The 21,714-nt window shown below is 41.4% G+C and overlaps 1 protein-coding gene across 2 annotated transcripts in view; it reads right to left on the bottom strand.

Annotated features, from left to right (window-relative positions):
- Positions 1-21,714, bottom strand: part of zgc:152904 (uncharacterized protein LOC767777 homolog) — a 311,922-nt gene that overhangs the window by 40,160 nt on the left and 250,048 nt on the right. For both annotated transcript variants that reach the window (XM_056263279.1, XM_056263280.1), the window contains exons 6-7: positions 21,449-21,566; positions 13,147-13,316 (exon numbers count right to left, since the gene is read on the bottom strand). In XM_056263279.1, coding sequence (XP_056119254.1) covers positions 13,147-13,316; positions 21,449-21,566 — 288 coding nt within the window. The remainder of the gene's footprint in view (positions 1-13,146; positions 13,317-21,448; positions 21,567-21,714) is intronic.

Here is a 21,714-nt window from a genome sequence, read left to right as displayed (position 1 = left end):
TGTAAGACGCTTTTGATAAAAGCATCTGCAAAATGATTAAATGTTAAAAAACTGATGCAATTTGTACCTTGAAAGTCACTTTGGATAGAAGCGTCTGGCACATGTGTAAATGTAATGATCACAGACATTATTTATAATAATAAACAATTTGTGTTTTTGTGTGGAATGTGGCCTGGAGATTCATCCATATGGAAATACTTCTCATGAAACATTAACCTCCTCTGAATGTGTTTCCTGTGAGTGCTTGTTCTGCTAGTGCGCGGTTCACATCACTGACGTCTGGTTTATGCTGACCTCACGATAAACCCTGTTAGAAGTGCAGTGTGTGTGTGTGTGAGACAGTGTGTGTGTGTGTGAGACAGTGTGTGTGTGTGTGTGTGTGCGTGCGACAGTGAGTGTGTGTGTGTGTGTGTGTGAGACAGTGAGTGTGTCTGTGTCTGTGTGTGTGTGTGTGTGTGTGTGTGTGTGAGACAGTGAGTGTGTGTGAGAGTGAGTGTGTGTGTGAGACAGTGTGTGTGTGTGTGTGTGTGCGACAGTGAGTGTGTGTGTGTGTGTGTGCGCAACAGTGAGTGTGTGTGTGAGACAGTGTGTGTGTGTGTGTGTGTGTGACAGTGAGTGTGTGTGTGAGAGACAGTGTGTGTGTGTGTGAGAGAGACAGCGAGTGTGTGTGTGTGTGTGTGAGACAGTGAGAGGGTGTGTGTGTGCGTGTGTGTGTGAGAGTGTTTCTGTGTGTGTGACAGTGATTGTGTGTGTGTGTGTCTTTGTGTGTGTGTGTGTGTCAAAGTGAGTGTATGTGTGTGAAAGTGTGTGTGCGTGTGTGAGTGTGTGTGTGTGTGTGTGAGTGTGAGTGTGTGTGTGTCAAAGTGAGTGTATGTGTGTGACAGTGTGTGTGTGTGTGTGAGACATTGAGTGTGTGTGTGTGTGTGTGTCCCACAGATAAGCTGCTCTATGTGTGTTCCTCAGGTTTCCTCTAAACAGCGCTGGAGTCGAGGGCAAACATCCCCACAGTGAGTTTCATGTATAACAGCCGTTCCTGCGCTGGAGAGAATCACACACAGCGCCGCTGAATAAATCTGTGCTGGAGTGAATGAAACGCAACAGAAACAGCTCTTCACACTCAGGGCCTTTGAACAACGTCTGCACAGATCAAGGAGTTATTTGTAGCGGGAGAACCAGCCGAAACACCCAGAGGCTGTGAAGAGAGAGCGTGAGATACACACACACACACACGCGCACGCACAAACACACACACACACGCACACACACACTTCAGGAAGTGTCAGTGTTGTATTGCTGATGAAAACTCTCCAAAAGTGGCAACAAGATCCAGCAACATTTCAGTGTGTAACGGTAGATTTCACTTGAAACAAAACAATACTTTTAAATGTTTAAATGTTTATTTCAAAAATATTGCATGCATGAATAAAACCTGTATAAAATATGCTGTATTTAAAACGGTTTTCTTTCTAAATAAAACACATATTGTGTAAAAATGGTTGTGTAATGTATTTTAGAAAATTAATAGAGTTAATCTGCAAATATTAACCCGTGTATGAGGTGAAAAATAAGCTGGTATTCCTGTAAAGATGAACTAGCATAAATGAACACATTATCCCAAAACTGTTGAATGTTCTCTGAATGTTAAAAAAAAAAGAAAAATGTTTTGTCCTTATTTGACCCATTGCTTGTAAAACAAAACAACCCAAATCTGGTCACGTTCTCCCCAGCGGTTTCTCTCTCCATATGCGGTGAAGAATCAATCTCTCTATTGCTCAGAAAAATGAATATCTGTGAAACTCCGTTCAATATCTGTAAACTGATGCTCTTCTCAACACGGAGACAGCCTCCAGATGACACACACCACACACTGTACACACACACCACACACTGTAAACACACACACCACACACTGTAAACACACCACACACTGTAAACACACACACCACACACTGTAAACACACACACGACACACTGTACACACACACGGCACACTGTACACACACACACACTGTAAACACACACCACACACTGTAAACACACACCACACACTGTACACACACACACGACACACTGTACACACACACCACACACTGTAAACACACACACCACACACTGTAAACACACACACCACACACTGTACACACACCACACACTGTACACACACACACGACACACTGTAAACACACACACCACACACTGTAAACACACACCACACACTGTACACACACACCACACACTGTACACACACCACACACTGTAAACACACACGACACACTGTAAACACACACCACACACTGTAAACACACACCACACACTGTAAACACACACCACACACTGTAAACACACACCACACACTGTGAACACACACGACACACTGTGCACACACCACACACTGTACACACACCACACACTGTACACACACCACACACTGTGCACACACCACACACTGTACACACACGACACACTGTGCACACACCACACACTGTACACACACCACACACTGTGCACACACCACACACTGTAAACACACACCACACACTGTAAACACACACCACACACTGTAAACACACACGACACACTGTAAACACACACACACTGTAAACACACACCACACACTGTAAACACACACGACACACTGTAAACACACACCACACACTGTAAACACACACCACACACTGTAAACACACACCACACACTGTAAACACACACGACACACTGTAAACACACACACAACACACTGTAAACACACACGACACACTGTAAACACACACGACACACTGTAAACACACACCACACACTGTAAACACACACCACACACTGTGCACACACCACACACTGTACACACACCACACACTGTGCACACACCACACACTGTAAACACACACCACACACTGTAAACACACACGACACACTGTAAACACACACCACACACTGTAAACACACACCACACACTGTGCACACACCACACACTGTACACACACCACACACTGTGCACACACCACACACTGTAAACACACACCACACACTGTACACACACACACCACACACTGTAAACACACACCACACACTGTAAACACACACCACACACTGTAAACACACACACGACACACTGTAAACACACACCACACACTGTAAACACACACCACACACTGTAAACACACACCACACACTGTAAACACACACGACACACTGTAAACACACACCACACACTGTAAACACACACCACACACTGTAAACACACACGACACACTGTAAACACACCACACACTGTACACACACCACACACTGTGCACACACCACACACTGTAAACACACACCACACACTGTACACACACACACCACACACTGTAAACACACACCACACACTGTAAACACACACCACACACTGTAAACACACACACGACACACTGTAAACACACACCACACACTGTAAACACACACCACACACTGTAAACACACACCACACACTGTAAACACACACCACACACTGTAAACACACACCACACACTGTAAACACACACCACACACTGTAAACACACACGACACACTGTAAACACACACACACTGTAAACACACACCACACACTGTAAACACACACGACACACTGTAAACACACACACCACACACTGTAAACACACACCACACACTGTACACACACACCACACACTGTACACACACACCACACACTGTAAACACACACGACACACTGTAAACACACACCACACACTGTAAACACACACCACACACTGTGAACACACACGACACACTGTGCACACACCACACACTGTACACACACCACACACTGTGCACACACCACACACTGTACACACACCACACACTGTGCACACACCACACACTGTAAACACACACCACACACTGTACACACACACCACACACTGTAAACACACACCACACACTGTAAACACACACCACACACTGTAAACACACACACGACACACTGTAAACACACACACACGACACACTGTAAACACACACCACACACTGTAAACACACACCACACACTGTAAACACACACCACACACTGTAAACACACACACACTGTAAACACACACCACACACTGTAAACACACACAACACACTGTAAACACACACACCACACACTGTAAACACACACCACACACTGTACACACACACCACACACTGTACACACACCACACACTGTAAACACACACGACACACTGTAAACACACACCACACACTGTAAACACACACCACACACTGTGAACACACACGACACACTGTGCACACACCACACACTGTACACACACCACACACTGTGCACACACCACACACTGTACACACACCACACACTGTGCACACACCACACACTGTACACACACACACCACACACTGTAAACACACACCAGACACTGTAAACACACACCACACACTGTAAACACACACCAGACACTGTAAACACACACCACACACTGTAAACACACACACGACACACTGTAAACACACACCACACACTGTAAACACACACCACACACTGTAAACACACACCACACACTGTAAACACACACACACGACACACTGTAAACACACACGACACACTGTGCACACACCACACACTGTACACACACCACACACTGTGCACACACCACACACTGTAAACACACACACGACACACTGTAAACACACACCACACACTGTAAACACACACCACACACTGTAAACACACACCACACACTGTAAACACACACCACACACTGTAAACACACACCACACACTGTAAACACACACACACCACACACTGTAAACACACACCACACACTGTAAACACACACCACACACTGTAAACACACACCACACACTGTAAACACACACCACACACTGTAAACACACACCACACACTGTAAACACACACACACCACACACTGTAAACACACACGACACACTGTAAACACACACCACACACTGTAAACACACACCACACACTGTAAACACACACCACACACTGTAAACACACACCACACACTGTAAACACACACACAACACACTGTAAACACAGACGACACACTGTAAACACACACACACCACACACTGTAAACACACACACCACACACTGTAAACACACACGACACACTGTAAACACACACCACACACTGTAAACACACACCACACACTGTAAACACACACCACACACTGTAAACACACACACAACACACTGTAAACACACACCACACACTGTAAACACACACACACCACACACTGTAAACACACACACCACACTGTAAACACACACGACACACTGTAAACACACACGACACACTGTAAACACACACCACACACACTGTAAATACACACGACACACTGTAAACACACACCACACACACTGTAAACACACACGACACACTGTAAACACACACCACACACTGTAAACACACACCACACACTGTAAACACACACCACACACTGTAAACACACACACAACACACTGTAAACACACACAACACACTGTAAACACACACACAACACACTGTAAACACACACCACACACACTGTAAACACACACGACACACTGTAAACACACACCACACACTGTAAACACACACCACACACTGTAAACACACACACAACACACTGTAAACACACACAACACACTGTAAACACACACACAACACACTGTAAACACACACGACACACTGTAAACACACACACACGACACACTGTAAACACACACGACACACTGTAAACACACACGACACACTGTAAACACACACCCGACACACTGTAAACACACACAAGACACACTGTAAACACACACGACACACTGTAAACACACACACACCACACACTGTACACACACACCACACACTGTAAACACACACACCACACACTGTAAACACACACACACGACACACTGTAAACACACACCACACACTGTAAACACACACGACACACTGTAAACACACACCACACACTGTAAACACACACCACACACTGTAAACACACACCACACACTGTAAACACACACACACCACACACTGTAAACACACACGACACACTGTAAACACACACACGACACACTGTAAACACACACGACACACTGTAAACACACACACGACACACTGTAAACACACACCACACACACACGACACACTGTAAACACACACCACACACTGTAAACACACACCACACACTGTAAACTGTAAACTGTACTGTCTAACACTTAATGGCTGCTCTGTCAAGTCTTCGTCGTCGGTTAGGAACCTGGGTGTGCTCTTTGATACCAACCTTTCTTTTGAAAGTCACGTGTCTAGTATCTGTAAAACTGCATTTTTCCATCTTAAAAATATATCTAAATTACGCCATATGCTCTCATTGGGAAATGCGGAACAATTAGTCCATGCGTTCATGACCTCAAGGCTAGATTATTGTAATGCTCTACTGGGTGGTTGCCCTGCACGCTTAATAAACAAACTACAGCTAGTTCAAAGCGCCGCAGCTCGAGTTCTTACCAGAACCAGGAAATATGACCATATTAGCCTGGTTCTGTCAACACTGCATTGGCTCCCTATTAAACATCGTATAAATTTTAAAATATTGTTGATTACCTACAAAGCACTAAATGGTTTAGCTCCCAGTACTTGAGCGAGCTCTTAACGCATTATAGTCCTTCACGTCTATTGCGATCTCAAAATTCCGGCCAGTTGATAATACCTAGAATATCTAAATCGACTGCAGGCGGGAGATCCTTTTCCTATTTAGCACCAAATATTTGGAAAAGTCTTCCTACCATTGTCCGGGAAGCAGACACACTCTGTCAGTTCAAAGCTAGACTAAAAACACATCTCTTTGACCTAGCATACACATAATACATTATAGACTTCGATAATTCAATGTTAGGCTGCATAGATTAGGTCAGCCGGAACTGGGAACACTTTCCTTAAATCTTGATGTACTCGCTACATCATAAGAAGAATGGCATCTACGCTAATATTAGTGTCTTTGTTTATCCCGAGGTTTTCCCGCAGCCTGCCGTGTCCAGGCCGTGTCCAGATCTGACGAAGGAGATTCGCCTGGACCCGATGACAATGCAGTGCTGAAGTATCCACTATCCTCTCCCTATGGAGGATCCCTTTCCCACTCTACAGATAAAGCGCTGTGAATTCCGGCTCGCGTACCCCGAAGTGATAAAATAAAACAAAATTCTGTATCAAAATGTATAGGCAAGAAAAGTAGTTTGTTTAGGCATGGGTTGTATGAATTACAAACCTGCGCACATATTTTAAAAAGCACATAACTATAGAATTCTGAATGAGCATGTGAACGCCGTCAGCGTTAATCACAGGTTCGCGTTTAAAGTCTGATCATTTCGACGGAGGTGAATCAATCAAAGTTAACTTTAGCTGGAAGTAACATTATTCAAGAACCGCTATAACGCCAAAACAATCTGTTACCTTAAATTATATGTTTATCTCTGTAAAGCTGCTTTGAAACAATTCATTGTTAAAAGCGCTATATAAATGAAGATGACTTGACTTGACTTGACTTGTAAACACACACGACACACTGTAAACACACACACCACACACTGTAAACACACACGACACACTGTAAACACACACCACACACTGTAAACACACACGACACACTGTAAACACACACCACACACTGTAAACACACACACGACACACTGTAAACACACACCACACACTGTAAACACACACCACACACTGTAAACACACACGACACACTGTAAACACACACCACACACTGTAAACACACACGACACACTGTAAACACACACGACACACTGTAAACACACACCACACACTGTAAACACACACACGACACACTGTAAACACACACACGACACACTGTAAACACACACCACACACTGTAAACACACACACGACACACTGTAAACACACACGACACACTGTAAACACACACCACACACTGTAAACACACACGACACACTGTAAACACACACGACACACTGTAAACACACACCACACACTGTAAACACACACCACACACTGTAAACACACACCACACACTGTAAACACACACACGACACACTGTAAACACACACGACACACTGTAAACACACACCACACACTGTAAACACACACGACACACTGTACACACACCACACACTGTACACACACACCACACACTGTAAACACACACGACACACTGTACACACACCACACACTGTAAACACACACGACACACTGTACACACACCACACACTGTAAACACACACCACACACTGTAAACACACACGACACACTGTAAACACACACCACACACTGTAAACACACACGACACACTGTAAACACACACGACACACTGTAAACACACACCACACACTGTAAACACACACCACACACTGTAAACACACACACGACACACTGTAAACACACACGACACACTGTAAACACACACCACACACTGTAAACACACACGACACACTGTACACACACCACACACTGTACACACACACCACACACTGTAAACACACACGACACACTGTACACACACCACACACTGTAAACACACACGACACACTGTACACACACCACACACTGTAAACACACACGACACACTGTAAACACACACGACACACTGTAAACACACACGACACACTGTAAACACAAACTGACTATTGACAATTAATAATAAATAAACACTAATCCAAATATTTTTACATTTATTTATCCAATTTAATATACTGATATATTTATATTTCATATAATATTCTATTTATTAATTATAAACTATATCATATCATTCGATATATTTTAATATTTATAAACCGTATTGACGAATTTCTGTCAACAGATGGTGAATATTTGCTTCATCTATATTTTTATTTTCACTATTATTGCTGATCGTATGGTTCCCTAAATATGAATTTTACACACAGTTTTAATTAGGTTTAGAGAAGCAAAGCAGGAACTGTGCGCAGTGTGTGGCGTCTGACGTCAGTGTGTGTGTTTTCTCCCTCGTGACTGAATGTCGAGCTCTACAAACGTTACAACTGTGTTGCCGCTCCACGTCTGGCACAACAAAACTCCCACCCAATCAGAGCACAGTATAAATGTGCTTTCTGCAGAACGAGCGTCTCCGGCTCTTGGATCTTGATGGAGGAGAATAAATCTCCATACATTTCCATGCAGAAGACTGGAGGTCCAATCAAAATAATCAGTTTCTGAATATGCACAGCAGCTTCATGAAAAATTGAATTGAATCTGGGTCCTATGACAGAACCTGCTGGAGTTCTTCCACGATAATTGAACAGTCTTTCATTTCTCAGTTTGAAACAGCGGCACGTTTACTGCGCCGCCGGCCTCATGTTTGCGGCTTCATTTTCTCCAAGAGAATTTGAGTGGAAAGCAACCGAATGGAAAAAGAAAAGAAGACTCTCTGTCTCCACGAGTAAAGACTTCCTCGGTCACACGGAGGCCTTGTCCACACTAATATACGGTTTTGCTTTGAAAACGCATCTTTTTCTCTCCATTTTGTCCGTCTGTCCTTCACACGGAGACGGCGTTTTTATAAATGAAAGCATCTGGAGGCCCGTTTCAATAACTAATATGCGGCCCTACCCACGTAAAACATAAACATAATAGAGAAGAAAAAGCTAGGATTCCTGCACTGCAAAATAAAATGCTTTTCTTACTCAGTATTTTTGTCTTGTTTCCAGTCCAAATATCAAAAAATTCTTACAGTTTTTTACGATTGCTATGACAGATTTTTCAATACTTTTAACAATTTTCCAAAACTCTTAACACAGTTATCACTACATCCGTCTGTGTAAGCTATACTATTAAAGGGATACTCCACTTTTTTTGGAAATAGGCTCATTTTACAACTCCCCCAGAGTTAAACTGTTGAGTTTTACCGTTTTTGAATCCATTCAGCCGATCTCCGGTTCTGGCGGTACCACTTTTAGCATAGCTTAGCATACATCATTGGAGTGGACAAGACCATTAGCATTTCTCAAAAAAAAATGACCAAAGAGTTTCGATATTTTTCCTATTTAAAACTTGACTCTTCTGTAGTTACATCGTGCACTAAGACCGATGGAAAATGTAAAGTTGCGATTTTCTAGGCTGATATGGCTAGGAACTATACTCTCATTCCTGCGTAATAATCAAGAAACTTCACTGCCGTACCATGAGTGCAGCAGGCGTAATGATATGACGCAGCGCCTGAAAATAGTTCCGTTGTGTTGACGGAAGGTGGCCTATTTTCAGGCGCTGCGTCATATCATTACGCCTGCTGCACTCATGGTACGGCAGTGAAGTTTCTTGATTATTACGCAGGAATGAGAGTATAGTTCCTAGCCATATCAGCCTAGAAAATCGCAACTTTACATTTTCCGTCGGTCTTAGTGCACGATGTAACTACAGAAGAGTCAAGTTTTAAATAGGAAAAATATCGAAACTCTTTGGTCATTTTTTTTTGAGAAATGCTAATGGTCTTGTCCACTCCAATGATGTATGCTAAGCTATGCTAAAAGTGGTACCGCCAGAACCGGAGATCGGCTGAATGGATTCAAAAACGGTAAAACTCAACAGTTTAACTCTGGGGGAGTTGTAAAATGAGCCTATTTCCAAAAAAAGTGGAGTATCCCTTTAACGCATTTCTTGTTGCTTTAACACAAAATGCATACAATTAACACAAATTTAAAATGCTTGAACTTCTTTTACACACAAGCTCAAACAAGACCAAAACAATGGATTTGTACTGCCAAATTTACCAGTGCTTTAACACTGTATGTCAGAACAGATAACACCACCATGTTCTAAACCTAACCTTACAGGCTAAAGTCAAGGTAAACAGCTGTTTATATTGTGAATTGAAACACAAATATATCCCCTGTATTTTATTCTATTGTTACAGCTGATTGAATTATGCAAATATAAAAATCACAGCTGATTTCTAGGAAACACACTCAGGGGTTGAGGTTCTTTCAATTGCATGACCATATGGTATACAGTAAAAGAGGACCTTTTTGGCGGATCTTTTGTGGAAAGAGAACAATATAGAGCAAAAAAAAAAAAACTAACAAAAAAAAAATGTCTGCACTAGGTAGAGGATGATGTGTACCAGGACAAGGGAGAGGAGTTAGAATGAGTGGTGGTGCTCAAAGAAGAGAGAGAGCTAGGGTAATGAAATAAGACCTGCACTTGTGCCAGAGGTAGAAAGGGGACAGGTGAGAGACCACTTGCCAATATACGTGATCACATGGGACAATTTTGCTTTTTTTTAAAACAAACAGCTCAAACATCCCCTCAACTTGAATTATTTAACAAAAGCAAAGAAGAAAACCTAACGGCAAAAAAGGTAAAGATATAAACACATAAACTACCGATGTTATACTTCAGATCGCTTAAGTGGCTTCGTGGGGGTGGTAAACGTCGCCATGGTAACCGCGAGTTCAACCAATCAGAGGCGTCAGTGTTTTGCTTAGAATTGTGGGTAGTGTAGTATTTCTCCAGAAGGTTGATTTCGTACCTTGTGGCTTTTATAGGAGTAGAAACTTTCGTTTCACAACCTCGTAGCTCGTGGTCAATCGACCTCGGATGGTTTAGACATTATGGCTGAAAATCAATATCCTACGGAGAAAATGAATGGGATTTTGCTGGTCTCTTGGAGGGCGGGGCCTGTTTCAATTGAAACGGGTGAAACACAGGTAAGGCCGCGTCTGACCGGAGGTATTTCAAAACGATGATGTAAGTTTAGTCATGTGACGCATATTGTACCAATAGATATTCATGTTTATGGGCGCTTTGCCTGTTCCGAACCCGAGTTCGATTGCCCTTTTTACGCGGACTCGAGTACGGTTCGCGGGTGCGCACTAGAGGGTGACACGGGAGTGGATTTTCAAACCTCTCCCGTCCCACTCCCACAAAAAAAATCCTGTCCCGTCCCAATCCCAGAAGAATGACTCCTATTCCCTCCCACTCCCGTGTGGTGTTTTTTTGACCGGAATCTGTCAGTTACAGTAAAAAAACTGGGTAACACTTTACTTGAAGAGGTGTGCATAAGACTGACATGACACCTTCATAACCATGACATGGCATAAGTCATGAATATGAAGTAGGGTTTATGCATGTTTATGACAACTGTCATTAAGTGTCTTTCGCTCAATAATGACATTTTGAATGCAAATATGACATTGTTTAAGATGTCTTTGTTATGACACCTTGACATAAACCATAACATCATAACCTGTCAGTGTCTTTGTCATGACAACTTGACATTAAATTAAGTTAAACTGTCATGTGGTTGGTTTTGACATTGGCTGTCATAAGGCCATTATAACTGTGTCATGAATATTTTTCGTGACCTCAACTACAGTGGTACAAATTGAATTTGTCATTAAACAGTTATAATGCCCTCATGACAGCCAATGTCAAAACCAACCACCTGACAGTTTAATGTAATGTTAACCCATAAAGCTAAGTGCTTTCTTAAGTTTGATAATTAATCTGCTATGTCATGTTTATGACAGGTTGTGTTGTCTTAGTAATGATGTATTGGTTTATGTCAAGGTGTCATAACAAAGACATTTCAAACAATGTCATATTTGCATTAAAAATGTCATAATTGAGCGAATGACACTTAATGTCATAAACATGCATAAAACTTCCTTCATATTCATAACATGTGTCATGTCATGATTATGAAGGTGTCATGTCAGTCTTATGCACACCCCTTCAAGTAAAGTGTTACCAAAAACTGTAAAACTGGGTTGTTTGGATGACTCGCGCACACGCAAGGTCTCTCGCTCGCTTTCCCTCTCTGCTGCCGTGTGTGTGTGCGCGCGCTCGGCGGTTTGAAGCACAATCTCTGTATTTGCTGTCCTGCGGTGTAACATGAGAGCAGTTTTAGCGTTTTACACCAAATATATAATGGAGAGTGAGTGCGACCCGGACGCGTCAGTGAATGCTGAGATAAAATGATCCTGTCAGAAGAATTGTGCGATAACTTAATTATTTATTTTTCCGTCTCTATCATTCAAAAGTTTCTCAAAAGGACGGAGAGCGTTATTAAACGAAAACGCCGTTTTCAAACGTATCCGGATTAATGTAGACGTAGCCTGAGACAACACAACAAAAAACACTAATCAATGAAGTCTGAAGATGAATATTTGCTCACCGAACACTTTGAGGATCAGCTGACTCTCCGAGCTCCCGGCCTTGTTCGTGGCGCGACAGATGTACGGTCCTCCGTCCCCTTGACCGATGTTTTTAACGGTCAGCGTGCTTTTGCCCCCATCCAGAGTGTTCAACACATACTGCTCCGAACGCTCGATCACGTGACCCTTCCTGAGGAGAGGAAACATCGGTTGATGAGATGATTAACTGTAGCTGAAATGACAACAGATATTAAAGAGGACCTTTAATGCCCTTTTACAGAGTCTTGATGTAGTTTTTGGTCTCTACTAGAACTTGAATGTTGATTATTTCCTCATATTCTCCATTGTTGCGGCTCCTCTCTTCCCAGTCTGTCAGTAACGCTCTGTTTACTTCCTGTCTCTATGAAGCCCCTCCTTCTGAAAAGCACACTGTGCTCTGATTGGTCGGCTGGATCAGTGTGTTGTGATTGGTCGAGCGCTTCGAGTGTGTTTGGGAAATGCCCCGCCCCTTTCCATAACCGCCAGTTTAACACACTACTAACTAACTCAACCAGGCCCCGCCCCTTTATTCTGCGTATTAATTATTATAATGAGGATTATTGTGACGTGTTCGTTCACGGAAGAAACTCAAGACTACAATGGAGGCGTTTCAGGAGTTCAGAATATAGAGATGTTATTCATATAGAGAATAACATTACACACTAAACACAGAAGATAAAAGCATAAAAAATCCTCTTTAAATTGATTTAACAGTCTATAAAACAACATTTTCTCACTTACATCTCATTTGTGTAAATTAATTTGTAGAAAAGTAATGTCCATGACAACATGACTGCATTAAGCATTAAACAAACAACTTATATCTTAATGTGTGTAATTTTATAACATATTTATTTTATTTCAGCATCATTACTCCAGTCTTCAGTGTCACATGATCCTTCAGAAATCACTCTAATATGATGATTTGATGCTTAAGAAACATTTATGATTATTATCAGTGTTGAAAACAGTTTAATATTTTTGTGGAAACCGTGATGCATGTTATGTTTCAGGATTCTTTGATGAATAGAAAGCATTGAAATAGAAATGTTTTATATGTTTAATGCACTCTAGCTGAATAAAATAATTAATTAAAAAAAGTTCTAGTTCTCTAGCTACATCTTTGTTTGTTAGTTAAACTAAGACCCACAGAAGAGTTTCTGAGTTTAAGCTACAGAAAGTACAGAGACAAAAGAAAAGTAACTATAGTAATGAAGATTCATGTAACGAACAATTCAATCTCAATAACAAGGACACAATTAAGGGAAGTGGATGCAGGGCGATCAGGCAAAACAAAGGGAACACGCAATTAGATTTAACAAGCTAACCGAAGCAGCCGGGAACACGAGTCTGGACTCAAACACAACCCGAGCCGAAAATTATGATTCTGTCAACATTTACAGAGTCGTTATTCAGTGAAAATGAAAGAGAACATCTGCTAAACATCTCCTTATGTGATTCACAGAGGAAGAGGCCATGAATCGAATCAGCAAAATGATGACAGTACGTTAATTTCTGGCTCAACTGTGCCTTTAAATAGGATGAGGAACAGATGCAAACTATAACTAATTAACAGCTGCAAATAATGATGATAATTATAACAGTGTGCTAACATTAACCTCACAAATCTATCTGATTGTAAATGTTATATTTTCCGTCATTATTACTGGTATGCTGAAGTGCATATTTATTTGAAAATTATATTTGGTAACACTTTACTTGAAGGGGTGTGCATAAGACTGACATGACACCTTCATAATCATGAATATGCAGGAGTTTATGCATGTTTATGACAACTGTCATTAAGTGTCATTCGCTCAATTATGACATTTTGAATGCAAATATGACATTTTTTGAGATGTTTTTTATATAACAACTTGACATAAACCAATACATCATAACCTGTCAGTGTCTTTGTCACAACTTGACATTACCAAGGCAACATACATTGTCATAAATATGTCATAAAGATGACATAGCAGATTAATTATCAAACTTAAGATAGCACTTAGCTTTATGGGTTAACATTACATTAAACTGTCATGTGGTTGGTTTTGACATTGGCTGTCATGAGGCATTATAACTGTGTCATGAATATTTTTCTTGACCTCGACTACAGTGGTACACATTTAATTTGTCATTAAAATGTTATAATGGCCTCATGACAGCCAATGTCAAAACCAACCACATGACAGTTTAATGTAATGTTAACCCATAAAGCTAAGTGCTTTCTTAAGTTTGATAAATAATCTGCTATGTCATGTTTATGACATATTTATGACAGGTTGTGTTGTCTTGGTAATGTCAAGTTGTCATAACAAAGACATCTCAAACAATGTCATATTTGAGCGAAAGACACTTAATGACAGTTGTCATAAACATGCATAAAACCTCCTTCATATTCATGACATGTGTCATGTCATGATTATGAAAGTGTCATGTCAGTCTTATGCACACCCCTTCAAGTAAAGTGTTAACCTTATATTTTTTAACTCAATCAAATGATTTTATGTTTATTGCACTGAATTCTATAGAACTGAATTAGAATATTACTCATAAATGCTTATTAATCTAATTAAAAATAATCAATTGAGACCTGGATCAGGTGTCTTAAAAAGATAGCGATCATTCTGTCATCATTTAATAAATCCAATGTCGTTCCAACACCGTTTGACTTTCTTTCTTCCATGGAACACAAACTATAATATACTATAATATATAGAAATAATATTTTTAAGAACAAACAGTTTTAGACCAAATTGATGTCCATTGTATCAACAAAAATTCTATCCAACGGAAGAGAGAAAATCATACAAATATGCCTTGAAATAGGATGCAGAACAGATGCAAACAATAACTAATTAACAGCTGAAAAGAATGATGATAATTAACTAAAGCAGGTGTGCAGTGCTAACTATAACATATAAAGCACACTTTCTGCTCTGGTATGTTTACATTTTATTTATTTTTATTTATTTAGAATAAAAAGATTATTCTATAGAACTGAATTAGATTTTTTTTCTTCCCTAATGCTTATTAATCAAATTAATAATAATGAACTGAAACCTGCAGGATCATGCCTCTCCTGTCTGTGCAATCGAACGGCATTTAAAAACCTCACATTAATATTCATTTGTGAATCTACAGTGTTTTTTATATGTGAACTCCTATGACATCATCTGCACTTTAAGTGGCTGTAATTTTAAAGTTGAATTGAATTAAAGAGAACTTTGTTCTTCTGCGGTAAAAGTACCTCTGATTTGATGCACATTTACGAAACCATCGTGCCAATCCTTAATGGGTTTAAATCGGTGGAAACTATAATTGTGCTGCACTTTGCGCTTGTAATATTCAGACTGATGGACCTTCACACTTCTCTGGACCTTCTCATCAGTTCCAGCCATGAGAAAAACTAATCAAACCTGAGAGATACAGCAATGACACTATATGGAGAACAGATGTTGTCCAGCTTCTCAGATGTTTCTCACTCTAGAACTCCAGAAAGATCTCAACAACGTCTCAAACTGTGCTCATATTGATGAAACATTTTCAAAAGGCACGCTGAATTTCTCCCTCACACAATGCAAAGATTTCAGAGAAAGTCCCGAGTTTGAGTGATTCTGGCCCTCACCTCAGTTATCATGCAAGGCTTTGAACATCTGATCAAAGCACAGATCAGCTCTACACTTCTGACGCCACAGACACGCTGACGATTTGCATACAGAGAGATATATGAATCGAGGACACTGTGTCCTATATACTACAGTAGCAATGATGCCCAGCGCCCTCCACACTCACTCGTTTGCTCGCTCGCTCACTCACTCACTCACACACACACACACACACTCACTCACTCACTCACTCACTGACTCACTCACTCAAACGCTCACTCGCTCGCTCGCTCGCTCGCTCACTCACTCACTCACTCACTCACTCACTCACTCACTCACACACTCACTCACTCACTCACTCACTCACTCACTCACTCACTCACACACTCACTCACTCACTCACTCACTCACTCACTCACTCACTCACTCACTCACACACTCACTCACACACTCACTCACTCACTCACTCACACACTCACTCACTCACTCACTCACTCACTCACTCACTCACTCACTCACTCACACACTCACTCACACACTCACTCACTCACACTCACTCACTCACTCACTCACTCACTCACTCACTCACTCACTCACTCACTCACTCACTCACTCACTCACTCACTCACTCACTCACTCACTCACTCACTCACTCACTCACTCACGCACGCACGCACGCTCACTCACACACTCACTCACACACTCACTCACACACTCACTCACTCACTCACTCACTCACTCACTCACTCACACACTCACTCACACACTCACTCACACACTCACTCACTCACACACTCACTCACTCACTCACTCACTCACTCACTCACACACTCACTCACACACTCACTCACACACTCACTCACTCACTCACTCACACACTCACTCACACACTCACTCACTCACTCACTCACTCACTCACTCACTCACTCACTCACTCACTCACTCACGCACGCACGCACGCACGCTCGCTCGCTCGCTCGCTCACTCACTCACTCACTCACTCACTCACTCACTCACTCACTCACTCACTCACTCACTCACTCACTCACACACTCACTCACTCACTCACTCACTCACTCACTCACTCACTCACTCACTCACTCACTCACTCACACACACACACATCCATTCCCAACCGCTGGATCTTTAAGCTCTGTCTCTAAGCTTAAGGAATAAAACATGTTCTAAGAACATTTTGCTAATGATCCAATTAAGCTAGGAAAAGGTCACTTCTGTCCGGTTTTTGAAAGTTTTTCTTGGTTATGCGAACATTCCATTTTGTCATTCTGCAGAATAGATAACTCTGACCGAACATTCTATTAAAGGGATAGTTCACTCAATTAAGTTATTTTTTACCCACCCTGGCGTTGTTCATTTTCAGTCCACAAAAAAATAAATGAAAAATGTCCCGCTCGCGCTCATACATATAATCTTGGTGAAATGGCTTTTTTTAAATGACGCAAAAGTATCACAGATCTCATGCGATACGTGTCGTATATTCCACACGGCTATATGATAGGGTTTGGTGAAAAACAAACTGAAATTCCATATATTATTTGACCAAAAAATAATAATTTGAAGACTCGCACAGAAAAACACACAAGTTGTGAGAAAATAAGATTAATAAAAAGGAAATTCCCAAAAAAGGTCTCTCACTGAGTTTAACCCATTTGTGCCGGATGCTGCGTGCCGAAACCTTATATCTACCGCCGGTTACTGCGTTGCGCAACTCTGAACCTCCTGCCGGCTGCTGCGTGGCGCAGCATTTTGTATTCGTCATCCTTTTCATGACGCTTGCAGCATAGAACGCACTGTCATTGGTTCAAATACACATGAGGTGGGTCTTGTTGATTTTTTAAAGACCACGTGACCACCCAAATGTACTGTAGTTCGCTAAAAATCACGTCAATCAATCAGCTATACACGTGCATTTGTTTGGGATTTTTTTTGGAGACGCGAGCGAGAAAATGGCAACGACAGAGGCGTGTGCAAAGGCAAGAATACCGAAGGCAAGACACAGCCCGACAAATTAAGCGTCTGGGACTTACTTTCACTTTGATTTGCGATAGTTTGCAGCGCGTTGGCTTGATGAATAGATGCTCAGCTGCTCATCTGAGGTGATGCGTCGTGTCGCAGTAGCGTCGTCATATCTGACTATAACATGACATATAGCCTATAACACGCTCTCACACGTTTATCTTTTAGCATTTTTGGGAGGAGTAAATTTTACTTATGTGGTTTCAACAACCAGATGCATTTACACTTGTCCAGTTTCGTCTGGAATGCGGCCCAGACCTCCTCCTGAAGTGGTTTGAGCGATTGGATTCAAATCCATCTCGGAGGGCATTTACACCTGGTCTTTTCACGATCGGATAGCTATCCGATCACAGAAAACGCGTGAAGTGGCCAGGTGTAAACAGCCCCACACACACCGCGCGCACCGAACAGACGCGCGGTCACCAACTCGAAGTGGAACCCTGTCTCCAAAACGGAGATGAAGACATTTGTCGGGCTGTGTCTTGCCTTCGGTATTTTGAAGCTGCCAGCACGCAGGGATTTCTGGAGGCCATGGCAAGGGACCGCTTCGACATGATCTGGAGGTAATTATTTGTGTTTTGTTTTTATAATGAATAACTAGCATAATAAATTGTAATATAATTATGTGATGATGGTTGATAATGATAATACTAAATACAATAATGTTAATATAAATACAATACTGGCATAATGAATAAATAGCATAATAAATAGTAATATAATTATGGCATAATGAATAAATATAAATACTATAAATATACATAAATAACATAATACATATGAATAAATAAATACAATGATGGCAATAAATGTTATGTTAGAAATTATTTTTATCATATGCATTTTCAGATATCTCCAAGATAACATCGATGCATGAGCCAGAGATGTGAGCCATGGAGCTCAGAGACTGTTCCCAGTTCCACCTCAGGACTTTCCCCACCTCTCTCTCATAACAAGAATCCTTGTTCAGTGTGTTGGCATGTTTAAAATGTTATTTGTTTTATTTTATATAATTGATTTATATTTTTTTTCTTCCCCATATGATTTTGAGAATTTTTAGAAAAATGTGTTGTTATGTTAGTGCTAAGGGAGCATGTCTTAATAAAACCTGTGATTCTTACCTTTAAAATGTATTTTATTTCATGTTTCTAAGTACTACAGAGGCTGAGATATTAAGGTTTTGGTAGACGTTGACAATTCGAAGTATTTTTTCAGAAAACCCTCAGGAGATTAGGATATTTATCCTAGAATAACATAGGTTTTTATAGGCGTTTTTAGCAGGCGTTTTAGGAGTAAATGGGTTAATAGGCCTATGTCACAAAAAAATTGAAGGTCTTTTAGTAGGGATACGGCTCTTCCGGTTAGCTTTTTACAATGGCGGAGTCCGATAGATACCGCTGGACCAAACCCTAACCCTAACCCTAGCCCTAACCCTGACCAAATCTCTCCGCAACCTGCCTGAAGTCACATATGACGATGTGGTTCTGATGGTAAATGAAAACTCTCAAGTGGAAACGTCAAAACTGAGGAAAGGGTACACTACAACAACAGCTGCGGGTGTAGCCTGCCATTGTTGTTATAGCTCTAGCTGTTCGCCAGTAAGGTAAACGTTTCTATGGTAACAGCGAGTTGGACCAATCAGCAGACATTGCTGCTACGCTTAGGATTGTGGGTAGTGTAGTTTTTTTTGCATAAGATCGCGGATAAAACATGTTTTTCTTAAAGGGGTCATGAACTGGCTTTTAAAAAAAATATATTGTTGTCTGAGGTCAACTTATGACCTTCGCTTGGTTTTTACATTCAAAAACATCAAAATGAACGCCCACTGCTGTGAGTGGATAACAGTTTTGCATATTATAATGAGTTTCGTGTAATGCGCGAATCGGTGGGCGGGGCTAAACCGGCCGTGTTGAAGTAGGCGTTGATCTTCTTCTGCGGGGGTGGTGTTTTATCCTCTTTGTCGTCATAGTTCCCCACTTTGAAAACCGAGTCGTTTGCTGAGCCTGGTGTCAATAAAAGCTTTTATTGGACTAACAAGGACGTTTTCAGTTCTGAAACTTACAGGATATTCTTATAATATGATGACCTCTTAGATGTCAAAAGCTCAAGGAAAATTTGATTTCTCAGTTCATCACCCCTTTAAAACAAGGTTGATTTCAAGCGAACTTATAGCTTCTACGACAACATCATAGCTCGTGGTCAGTCTACCTCGGATGGTTTAGACATTATGGCTGATAATCTAAATCCTTATCGAGAAATACTGTTGACCGGAAGTTTTGAATCCCAACTCCGCGTTCCGGAAGCAGGAAGTGTGACATAGGCCTATATCTCCGGACAAGACCTCAGTCATGACAGTCGGATTGACAAATGTGAACACGATATCTTCTTGTTATGACAAACATAACGGATATATTCACCCCAGAGAATGATTGTATTTCAAGTTCAGAAAAAAAACAAGGGTATAGAGCATTAGTACAACACCAGGGTGAGTAAATAACGACAATTTTGATCTTTTGAGTGAACTACCCCTTTAATGTTAGCGGAAGAATGTTTGTTCATAGCTTTGCTAGAACAATCAGCCAAAGCTGGGCACCAACATTCATAGTTTCTCTTGACAAACGTTACTGTTACCCACCAGTACCAGGTCACCTGAGGGTCGGGGGAGCCGGAGGTGATGCAGGTGAACGTCACCGACTCCTGGTAGTCTGCCGTGGCGTTGAAGGACTGCTGTGGCACGGACAGAACCGGAGGAACTGGAACGACACCAGACACACAGTTAATCATGCATGTTCAATACAGTTTCTCTCTGAATGCAGGTAAAGTCCGATGCTTGCGTTTGCCATGTTTGGATTAGACTAACAATTACCCGACATATGTGTCTCCTGTCTGTAATTAAACCAA

The sequence above is a fragment of the Rhinichthys klamathensis genome, unplaced genomic scaffold (assembly GCF_029890125.1).
Source record: "Rhinichthys klamathensis goyatoka isolate OS25496 unplaced genomic scaffold, OSU_Roscu_1.1 h1tg000205l_1, whole genome shotgun sequence".
In the NCBI taxonomy this organism is placed as follows: Eukaryota; Metazoa; Chordata; class Actinopteri; order Cypriniformes; family Leuciscidae; genus Rhinichthys; species Rhinichthys klamathensis.
The sequence above is the reverse complement of the archived record's forward strand: the minus strand, read 5'-3'. Positions and strand labels throughout refer to the sequence as shown.